Source organism: Camellia sinensis, chromosome 8, assembly GCF_055761805.1.
Source record: "Camellia sinensis isolate YWXY chromosome 8, ASM5576180v1, whole genome shotgun sequence".
In the NCBI taxonomy this organism is placed as follows: Eukaryota; Viridiplantae; Streptophyta; class Magnoliopsida; order Ericales; family Theaceae; genus Camellia; species Camellia sinensis.
Window position 1 is genome coordinate 193643321 of NC_138968.1, and position 11530 is coordinate 193654850.

The 11530-nt window shown below is 35.9% G+C and overlaps 2 protein-coding genes across 6 annotated transcripts; one reads left to right on the plus strand and one right to left on the minus strand.

Annotated features, from left to right (window-relative positions):
* Positions 1-409: 409 nt before the first annotated feature.
* FLA1 (FASCICLIN-like arabinogalactan 1) lies at positions 410-2380 on the plus strand. Its single transcript, XM_082884845.1, has one exon. It carries the CDS (start codon positions 942-944, stop codon positions 2172-2174), a length of 1233 nt encoding a protein of 410 aa, XP_082740971.1. The 5' UTR covers positions 410-941; the 3' UTR covers positions 2175-2380.
* A 2776-nt stretch (positions 2381-5156) lies between these two features.
* LOC145797534 (nudix hydrolase 10-like) lies at positions 5157-11171 on the minus strand. 5 transcript variants are annotated; one of them, XM_082884846.1, is made up of 9 exons: positions 10398-11171; positions 10148-10311; positions 8985-9050; positions 8204-8341; positions 7476-7553; positions 7350-7400; positions 7223-7257; positions 6289-6397; positions 5157-5727 (listed from the first exon to the last, which is right to left on the minus strand). In XM_082884846.1, the coding sequence occupies exons 1-9, from the start codon at positions 10423-10425 to the stop codon at positions 5539-5541; spliced, it is 858 nt and encodes a 285-aa protein (XP_082740972.1). In that variant the 5' UTR covers positions 10426-11171; the 3' UTR covers positions 5157-5538. The 5 variants fall into 5 exon arrangements, with proteins under 5 accessions (XP_082740972.1, XP_082740974.1, XP_082740975.1 ...); XM_082884848.1 differs by having other exon boundaries at positions 10148-10362; positions 10897-11150; XM_082884849.1 differs by having other exon boundaries at positions 10897-11113.
* Positions 11172-11530: the final 359 nt, after the last annotated feature.

The window sequence follows — 11530 nt, forward strand, 5'->3', positions numbered from 1 at the left end:
ATTTTATTAGTTGGAACAGGCGATATCAAATAGAAGAATTTTTATTTTTTTTTATTCATATTTAGGCCTAGTTTGGCATAATACAAAAAATTCAAAAAGTCAAAAAGTCACTATCCTATTTAAGTCACATCATCTCATTTAAATCACATCATCTCTCTACCACATCATTTCAAATCCAATCCATATTTCACATTTTTTCGTAAAAAGTTAAAAAATACACTTATTTATATCATCCTAAACAACCCCTTAATCAAAAATCTGATAAATCATTGGGGATGCTATCAAAACACTTCATATGTAACAATCACCTAACTAGCTTTTGGAGTCTCCCTTCTTTACCCCTGTGGCCCCGTTTATTTTGGGAGATAGAATTGAGGGAATTGATAGTGAGGGGATTGTTAGTAAGCAATTATTAAATTATTTTTATATAAAATAATAAAACAAATAAAAAATATAAAAATTAAACATTAATATTTAAAAAAAATTCTCTATATATAAAAAATAATAAAAAAATAAAAAAATTTCTAATCTCCTTACTATTTTTTTAATACCATCTCTACTTCATCTTCATCAATCCCCCTTCTTCCTCCTTATTAGTCCCAAGAGAAGAAATTACTAGTCTCCTCCTTATCTCACAAAATAAACATTCCATTCTCAATTCCCGCCTCACTATCAAACTCAATCCCCTCGCTATAACCTCAATCAAACGGAGCCTATGTAGTTAGGCGATTCCATACAAACCCTACAAACGTGTAATGGCAATCCATGTAATTAAGCCAAATGCCGGGTCATTTATACTCACTCACTCCCAGATTTCTACTTACTGACACCATTCGTCTCTCTCTTCCATTCCTCCACCGCACCCCCACCGTGGATAGAGAGTAAAGATCCCCCCCCCCCCCCTTCTCTCTCGCTCTCTCGCTCTCTCTCTCTCTAGAACAATGCAGCTCCTCCCGGCGGCCGGCGGGGCAGTAGTCCTCTCTCTCTTCGTCTTACTCTCATGCACCACCTCAACGGAGGCGCAAAACATCACGAAAATACTAGCCAAGTTTCCAGAGTTCTCAACATTCAACCACTACCTCACCATCACACACCTCGCCTCCGAAATCAACAGCCGGAGAACCATCACCGTATGCGCCGTCGATAACGCTGGAATGGCAGATCTTCTCTCCAAGCATTTCTCCGTCTACGCCATCAAAAACGTTCTCTCCTTTCACGTTCTCTTGGACTACTTCGGCGCCAAAAAGCTCCACCAGATCACCAACGGCACCGCTCTAGCCGCCACTATGTTCCAAGCTACCGGCGCCGCTTCCGGCTCCTCTGGATTCGTCAATATCACCGATCTCAAAGGCGGTAAGGTCGGCTTCGGAGCCCAGGAAAACGGCGGCAACGTCGACGCCGTCTTCGTCAAGTCGTTGGACGAGGTTCCGTATAACATGTCCGTCATTCAGATCAGCAAGATCTTGCCGTCGGCTCAAGCCGAAGCTCCGACTCCTGGTCCGAGTCAGATGAATCTGACGGCTTTGATGTCGGCTCACGGCTGTAAAGTGTTCGCCGAGACTCTGCGGACCTCCGACGCCGAGAAAACGTTCGAGGACAATCTCGACGGTGGATTGACAGTGTTTTGTCCCGGCGACGATGCATTCAAGAACTTTTTGCCCAAGTACAAGAACTTGACGGTGGCTGGGAAACAAGCGCTGCTGGAATATCACGGTGTTCCGGTGTACCAATCGCTCGCAATGTTGAAGTCCAACAATGGACCCATGAACACTCTGGCCACTGACGGAGCGAGCAAATTCGATTTCACAGTGCAGAATGACGGCGAGGAAGTGACGTTGAAGACGAAGATTGTGACGGCGAAGATTACAGGGACGTTAATCGATGAACAGCCTGTGGCGATCTACACGATCGACAAAGTCCTGATGCCAAAGGAGCTATTCAAGGCTCTGGCTCCAACTCCGGCTCCAGCGCCGGCGCCGGAGACGGTGGCTGATGCGCCGAAGCGTGCGAAGGGGAAGGTGAAGCATTCTCCTCCGGCTCCGGATTCCCCGGCGGCTTCTCCAGACGGGGATGTGGCGGATCAGACGGCGGATAGTAGCGTTGCCGTTAGATTTAACGGTTCGAGATTTATTGCAGTGGTTTTGTGCCTGTGTTTGGCCTTCCTACAGCTGTAATTTTCTAAAACTCGATTTTTCCTTCTTTTTTTTAACTAGTGAGAAATAAGTGAGACCTTTATGGTTATTAAATTATTTGTTTATTACCATCTCTTCCTTTTTTTTTTTTTGTGTGGTTTTTTTTTTTTCTTTTGTGATGTGTGATTGTGATTTGTTTAATGAATTGTAAGTTAAATAAAATGTTTTGTTGGTTAGATTTTTTTAAACTTCTATAGTGATCAGTTTGGTCTGTTTTGCTTTATGTGGAAGTGGAATCTTTATTTGCTTTGTAGGAGTACATTTTATTTATGTTCTTGCTTCGTGTATATGAATGAACTTGATTTGGATACATACTATTTTTGACTAAGCAGAGCATGTTCACAAGCTTCTCATTATTCATTTTTGTAATTAGATCCCACCAATTTCCAAATTTCAACTTGAAAACTAATGCAAATTAGTAATAAAAAAGTTGGTTTTAAAAAATTTGCATTAGACATATTCAAGTGTAAACAGTTGATCCTTGAATGGGGTTTTAAGTGGATAGAATGTTAACGCAATGATCACCATCTAGTAACTGTACTTTTTCTTTTTCTTTTGTTTTTTCTCTTTTTTTTTTTTTTTTTTCCATTTATGTATACATGACATGTCAGTTATATTTGAAAAGTAAGATTGACCCTTCATATGTAAATTTATTATTTATTGGTAATATCAAGTCATTGGAACAATGAATTTTTACTCATTTAAGTGTTGTTTCTCAATTAGGGAACCAAAATTGACTGCAGCATAATTTTTTGCAATTTGAACAAGGAGAGAGCTCATTAACAAAAATAACGAAGTGAATTTTTATGTAATGAAGATTTTTATGCAATTATAATTTTACCCATTACAATAGTGTGTAAACAAATATAATTATTTTATATTTCTAAAATAATGATATTATATTAATAATTACATCACTCAATCTTACGGCAATCATATTAACGTGGCCTAATAGTGCCCTTCTTGATGCTTCTCGTGTTGGATTTAACGTTGAATTTTCTAAATGAAAGCTTTATCAGTCAACTAATAATTGCAATGACAACTACATTGCAAACACACTGCAATTTATGGTCTCGTTTGGTAGAATTGTGAAAAAATGATTATAATTTATAACCTAACAGCTTATAACTTATACCTGTGAACATAAACTGATTTTTGACTTATAAATTAAGGCCTCGTTTGGCAAGAAGCTATTTTAGTCAATTAACCAAAAAGTTACTAAATTAGCCAAAAAGCCAACAACCTATATCAAAAAGTCAAAGATTCTCTTTTCTCTCTACTTTTTGCACATCTTTTCGTAATTAGCCAAAAAGTCATCCCAAACATACAAGTTTTTTTTACCTACCTTTTTAGCCAAATAGCCAAAAAGTTATTAAATTAGCCTGTTCCCAAACGAGGCCTAAGTTTCTCCTCCCCACTCAAAGAATAAGTTGATTTTTGACTTATAAAAAGTTATAAGTTGTATTGTTAAGTTGAACCAAATACATCAAAATAGCTTAAATTAAACTAAAAATTAAAATAAACTAAAAATAAACCTTACCAAACATGACCTATGTCTAGTCGAAAAAGCAAAAGGTCGCCGACAGAAATATGCAACTGGTATGTGTTGTGCTTAACCCCACAATCTTAAATGTATTTCTTCAGTGAAAACTCCTTTCAAATTGACAAAGTTTCAAATTTCCTGATTTCAATCTCTACCTTCTTTATGGGACTTCGAGGGACGAACTACTTTGCTTTTTTCAAACCAAAGGCGAACGAGCGGCATTTTTATTAGTATTGAGATTTTGGCGAAAGTGTCTTAAAAAGATTAATCTTTTTTTTTTAATGTCCTAGGGCCATTATTATATCAATATCATTTTTTGAAAAACAAATGTATTTGCATTTAGCACAACAGATGAGTTTGGCAATGGAAAAATCAACAATCCAAAATGCTATACAAATTAATAAAAACCTAATAATTTTTTAAAAACAATTGATGTGTTAAGTAATAATAAAATTTTGAAATCTAAAATGAGACTCACTTCAATAAAATGTTATGATACATCAATAAGTAGAAAAAAAAATTGTAAAAATTATAGCTTTATATAGCGTTATTCATATACCATACATCCAAAAAGACTACTAGTTTATATGGTTATAAAAATTTGAAAAAAAAAAGACAAGAAAAGTGTTTTTTTTCCTAATGAGAAAATACAGTTTATTCCTTAAACCGTCAAGAAGCAAGGGATAAGTTTCAGCCCAATATCTTTTTAGAAAAACACGCATGCTGCCTTGAGACTTTATTTTGTTAAAGATCTGATTATGCCTAAGCCTTTCAATTTCGGGACGCAAGGCATATATATATATATATATATAAAGTTTCACTGCAAAAGCTTCAGATCATCAATAAAAACAGTAACAAACATACCTGTCTAATTGGGCCTACCAGTGGCACTTCTTCAGGTGCCAACCGATCTTGTGTGCAAGAAGGGACTTTTTTGTATAATCTATTTCTGGTTCAGATGATTATGATGATATTTAAACATCAAGGAAAAACACGTGCTCACGTGGCAGTTCAATTCAATTCAATTCATCCCAAACCAATGTCTCCCAAGAACCAAATATCAACCACTCAAACGGACAAACAAATACAATATAACCAATGATTCATTCCAACTGATAAGCGAAAATGTAACAAATTTAACCCCCAAGTAAAAGAATATCCTATCTAAAAAAAAGGTAAAAGAATATACCAGGCCATATTCTGAACAGAAACTTAAAAGCCTAGTCTCCCTAAAACCCTCTCCCTCTCAACCCCCGGCTAGGATTAATAATTCAACAAAATATATAATTTTTACGGTTAGTTAAGAAAATTGAGATTCAGACTAAAAGTCCACACATGCATGATATCCCATATGGGGAACTATTGAATCCCAAGATGAGGGGTGAGATACAAAATGGCAGATTAACGAGAAGTTCAGATAATTGACTAATCACAAAATTAATCGGATTTTGCCAATCCCTCTTCATAATCTTAAACCAATCCAAATATAAGATACACAATCAAAAGGAATTTATAATCCCCAAGACTGGCAGTCATCATAGCAATGTTAATCTCATCTATGAGAAAAACTGTCATATGGGATTGCAGAAAATTCTACACTCTTGTTTATGAACTGTGGTTTGGATTTAGTGCCACATGCAAATCATCTGTCATGGCTACGTACAGGTAGCACAAAACCTTGACATATTTGCATGTGGCCATGTACAAAAACAAATTGACATAACTAATTTGCATAGATATAAATTCAAACAACATAAATTTAGCAAATAATACAATAACAGTCTTTGGGTTGAATGTGGAATTTCACCGGCTCAGATCATGGTTGTTCAAATAAAGATAACTTACTCGATCGTCAAAAAATGATGTTATCGGCAGCGGTGTAAATCCAACATAGTCTCTCTCTACCTTTGCTAAACATATTTCAGAAATGTACTTGAAAAGACTGTGTTTCTGAGTGAAAGGTTGGGCTGCATATTCCTCAAATGGAATCCACTGTGAACAAAAGTAGCAATGGTGCAAAAAACAATCATTAATTATTGCAAACTATGTTCAACTCAAAATCTTTCTACATTAATGTTAGAAAACTTTTAACTGACGACTACAAGAAAACAAATAAACCACCTGCTACAACACGTGCAAGATCACAGGAGGTTGGCAGTGGATGACCCAAATAAAATTATTAGCCTGCATGGCTCATTCAAAGTATAGTATCTCATATATTGCTCTATTTTCATTTCAAAGAAATTCATCAGCAAACCTAAGCAGCCAGATGAGGTCATTCATGAGCCATTTAAGACCAATCCGTTTATGCTCAAGAATACTTAATGAAAAATTGATAAATAGCAGACCCCCAATTTTGTTTTCCTGTGTTTCTAATTCTTTCTTAACATGGAAACATGGATGTACCAACTTAGTTTATTACACTGTATTAGTGCTGCTAGACTAATTTCAGGATGAGTTGTTGGTAATGAAGCAAAGAAGCTTTAGATAAAAGATAAGAGAGTAAAAAAAGTGTGTACAGATACTGGTCGGTAATGTTTCTAACTTAATTACCTGGGCTGCCTCAATCTCCAATTCTTGCTTCTGAATGTCGAAGGACAGTGGATGCAGCATGCACAGGAAAAATAAATCTGATTTATCAAAGAATGACTTGTGGAATTGCCTGTAAATCAAAGCAGTAAACATGTGAAAAAACCACAAAGGCATCAAAATTCATGTTCATTAACAACAAAACATAACTTCAGCAGAGTCCTGCTTTTACCACTGAATGTAAAATGACTGAATTATTGATTTTTTCAACTTTTATTTTTAAGTAATAGGCCCCTTTTCTTTTTTTGGAACTGAAGTAATAGGTCCATTGTTCTACTAATTTCACCAAAATTTTCAAATTTAATATTTGGCTCACTCAAACTAAGATGGTTCGGCCATGTGCAATGAATCCATTAACTCATTTAGAAAGACTATCATGGTTCACATTGAAGGCAATGCCAGGGGAGGGGAATGACCAAAACTAGTGAGATTGACTTGAGGAAAGACAATTATGTACGTGGTTTAACTAAAATTATGGTTCACATTGAAGGCAATGCCAGGGGAGGGGAATGACCAGAACTAGTGAGATTGACTTGAGGAAAGACAATTATGTACGTGGTTTAACTAAAATTATGAACTTGGATTGAGCTGAATGGCCAAAACAGGATTTATGTAACCAACCCCAAATGGTTGGACAAGGCTTTTTCGAGTTGAGTAGAAGACTGGTCATCCAAGCTATCATAAAAAATTGCAAGTTGAATGAATTTTTTGGAAAATCTTCTTTCTTGGAAAATTTGTGTGCTGGCAACTGAATCTTAGCCACATGAATTTGAAGCAATTTGAATCTGTTACCCTATCAAATACAATGGCTGCCAACTTTCATGACACACTGCCAACTTCGAAACTGTGACTATAACTTAGTTCCAAGGAAAGAACTAAGATTACGCCAAATACACACCTGAAAGCTAGTATTTCCACAAACTCTGTGTCGATCTGAAATAATATATACCCATCATCTCAGAACGATCAGTGACACAAATAGGTAAAAAATGAAGCACGAAAACATCATCAGTTTCATCACTTACTCCTGTTTCTTCTTTTACTTCTCTTGCTGCTGCTGCAAAGATATCCTCACCCTGTGGATAAAATAGATCAATTAATGGTTGAAACAATTTTTTAATTCGTCTTGCTAATAAACATCCAGCGTGTACCTCATCCACAACTCCTGTAGGGATCTTCCACACACCTGTACCTTGGAATTTGCCACTCTTTTCCTGGACCACAAGCAACTACAAACCACTTCCCAGGTTCAAAGCCACAAACATAATGCAGCAAGGGCCATAAATCTAAAGCAATTATAACCTACTACATTTTTATATCACATACACTGGAAGATCTTATTACAGGAGAATATGAGCCATAGCTCAAAGAAAAACAATCTTACACATTTGTACATGGAGCAGACACAGAATGATTTTAGGGGTTTGTCAAATTCTGAAATTTATAGCATTGCATGAACCCAAAGGACCATTATACATAAAATATTCAATAAATCTGTACCATCCTAAAAGATTTGATGGCATGAAAAGTTTTAAAAGTCCAAACAGGAGAACTGCTAAACAGAAAGAAAAATGCTATGGGCCCAAATAATCTACCAAATTTTCTATCAAACCTCTCACATGGGTGTGAGACCCACACAAACCCACATGTGTGTGGGTCCCACACCCATGTGAGAGATTTGGTAGAAAATTTAGTAGATTATTTGGGATCTCTAGTATCACTCAAACAGAAAACAGTAAAGCAAGAAGCAGTGAGTCCCAATTTGTTGAATATGCTGGATATGCATATGAGTCAGTACGGCTACATGTTCACATAAGACATATTTACCAGTTATTTACCAGTTTGATAAGTAGTAATGACCATAATTGGCCAAGAGTACCTCTTTTTTATCATTCATGACAATAGCACCAACACCTACTCGGTGTGTAGCATTTGCAGGGATAGTATTAGCTGTTTCAGGAATCCAGTAAACAAGCATCAGGTAATGAGGCTCAGCATGGTGGTACCAGAACCCTTCCTGCGACCAACATAACAGATTACCAGACAAGCGTCAATGGGCAAAACAAAGACCCATCAAAGTAACAACAAACCATAATATAAAACATAATCACCATATATGAAGTTTGTTCAGCATCAATTTACCATTATTCCCAGAAAATGAATGGTATAACCACGATTATTTTCTTCTATTTAGATTTGTAAAAGGATTTGTGTTCAGGTTGAGTAACAGCACCATATTTGAAGTCTGTTCAACAACAATTTCCAAGGGTTCTCAGAATATTATATCTATAACCAAGATTAGTTTCTTCTAGTCTGGCCTGGAAAAAGTTGGGTTCAGCTTAAGTAACAGTTTACCCCCAACATCAGTACAATAGCTTCTAGGATAATAAGATTTGCTTTGGGTACAAACATGTATCAAATTGCATCTTACCCTGCATATCATTAAACGGCATATCTGACTTGATGAACCCAATTTTAAGTGCGTTACTAAAATTAGACGATAATGAGAAATACTCGGGTCACCACAACGACCCCACTGAAGTTCCAAGTCAAGACAAGATTCTAGACAAACAACAAGCAATTTACCCTCAACTTTAAGAGTTATTGAGAGGTATGGGGTAATGGAGTACTTGGGTAATAGTTACCATCCCACTTGTTACCTTAACTGCAGGTTCAACAAGATTTACAAGTCCAATGGGCAATTTAATCCAAACACCCTTCTTCCCCTGCAAAATTCAACAATCTAGCAAGTTAGTTCAAAGGAAACAATTCAGGCCACCGTATTCCATATTAATACAAATTATTGACCAAAATGAAAATCACAAATTTATGGCATGGCATGGCTTATTGAAGAGAAACCCTTCATTGCAACTAAGTTTGTCTTACCATCTAGATTATGAGGGCCAAGAAATGCTGTGTATATGAAAAGAAAAGGCAAAAAAAAAAAAGCCTATGTGAGGGGCTGGTTGAGTCGGGGTCCAGCATGAAAGGCACAGCTTATCCTTTTAGGGTAGTTGTCCAGGATGAAAGGCACAACCTATCCTTTTAGGGGAGTGATAACACTAACATATATGTCGCTACCTACAATAGGAAAAGAAGAAAGATGTGTATCTCTGATGCTACTTTATACAAGATAATTAGATTGGAGCTAAATATAAGCCACAATTAGCTTTCTCTTTTGCTTTCTTTTTTTTAAACATGCAGGAAAAACCTATACTGAAGCATTAAGAGATTCAATCTTCCATTGTCATGCATATGGGAGTGGTTCAAGTACCATTTCATGTTCTTCAAAAAAATACCTTGACAAATCTACATATAAGCAAAGAGTAATGAAATAGAATTGGTCAAAAACCAACATAAGGATCCTCTATGAGATGATTCGATAAATAGCCTCAAACACTGACATGAATGACCTATGCAGACAGAGAAGCTGGCTCAGAATGAGGATAATATTAAAATTCTGAATCTGCGGCACTCAATTTTATCATTTTATATTGATATACAACAGTCAATAATGATCTATTTTGCTTTCAGGAACAGCAGTTACTAATAGCATCTAATCGTACAGTTGCTCACTCATCTATAACTTGCTTTCAATAAAAAGATCAGATCCTGTTATATTTTTACTCTTTGACAAAGATATGCTTCTATGTTCGTACCAAAAATTCAAATACCCTTGTTATATTACTTACAGAGATACTGTTCAAAAAGTATTCATCCACCTGTTAATTTTAATCAACAAGTGATTTCATGAAGAATTGTTATAAAAGATAACAAAGCAAGCATCAATTCATTCCTAAAGGAAGATGAGAAGAAGAGAAACCTGTAGCTTCCACTTTGATATTGAAGCTCTAAGTCGAGACAGAAAGACCTCAGAATCCATAGGTTCCTTCATTTCTACTATGACACCACCATGGTCATCATTAACCGCAGCAAGTAGTTCAACCTGTTGAACTCCATTTTCAGCAACCACTTGATCCATTAAACCTGAGATTTATCCGATTCGTGTATAAAACACCAGGTCCCTGACCTCAATGGCTGAATCAACAAGAAATACATGCTGTTAATTATACCAAATATAACAGTTTTGCTCCAGATCATGATTTTCTACTTCAATCAATTGGAGATTTACAAAAGCGAGAATGTAACTAAGGTTGCACTAAATTTGAACAAGTCCTCGAATAATTCTCTCATTTCAGCTGGGCTAAAAATTTCATTAACAAAAGCATAATTATGATAATTACTAACTCAAAATTTATGCATAGATTACTGAAATCATAATTCATTCATATGAATCTAATCTAACAAAAGTTATGAATGTATGCAGCGAACATGGAATTGCATCAATCAAGCATTCAAATGAAATCAATATCTAGAACACGAATCCATTAGAGACTTCATATCGAACGAATCAAGTCCTAACGGAGAGCAAATTCAGATATAGCCAAACCGCATACAAACGCAAGAGAAAAACACACACCCTTCACACTCAAATTTTGGCATTTTCCTAGAAAATTTAGTATTTTCCATCAAAACAAAGAGTGACATAATGAACGAAACGCAAACGAACACCTATTCAAATGTTCAAAGTCCTTCGAAGTTAAAGGAGATTATACTGATTTCAATGCAGATTCATAGTCGAATCATAGACTAGACTATAAATCTATCAATTTCCTTACTATCATTGTATTACACACGAAATAAAACACCACACGCTAATTAATTAAATGAAAAAAAAAAAATTCATGTTTCATTTCATGATTTTTTTTTTCATGATCCCTATTCTTCCAATTAATAGAGGGAGAGGAGAGGAAAGATATTTTGGTACGGAAAAAGTACTCTGCGCCGAGTGCGTCGGGATGTACTTCCATTCATTTGTATCAAGCAATGAGAGTTCTCCGTGTGTGATCTGGTCCCACTCGTTTGGGGAAAGATTATTGGTTGATTCAGGATCAACCACCAGCTTCTCCTCCTTTTAGCCGCCCACTATGATATGTCTTTATGTGGGGACAAGTGGACGATGGTGATGAGCACATTGCTGATGGTACAGCGATTTCGATTAGTGGGCGAGACTGCGTGGGAGCAAAATTAAGGAAAATGCTAATAGCTGTGTTTAATCGAGGGATTTAAGAAAAAAAATTTTAAAAAATTTAAAATATGAGTAAAATATAAATATATTATATCTATATTTTATTTAGGCTTATTT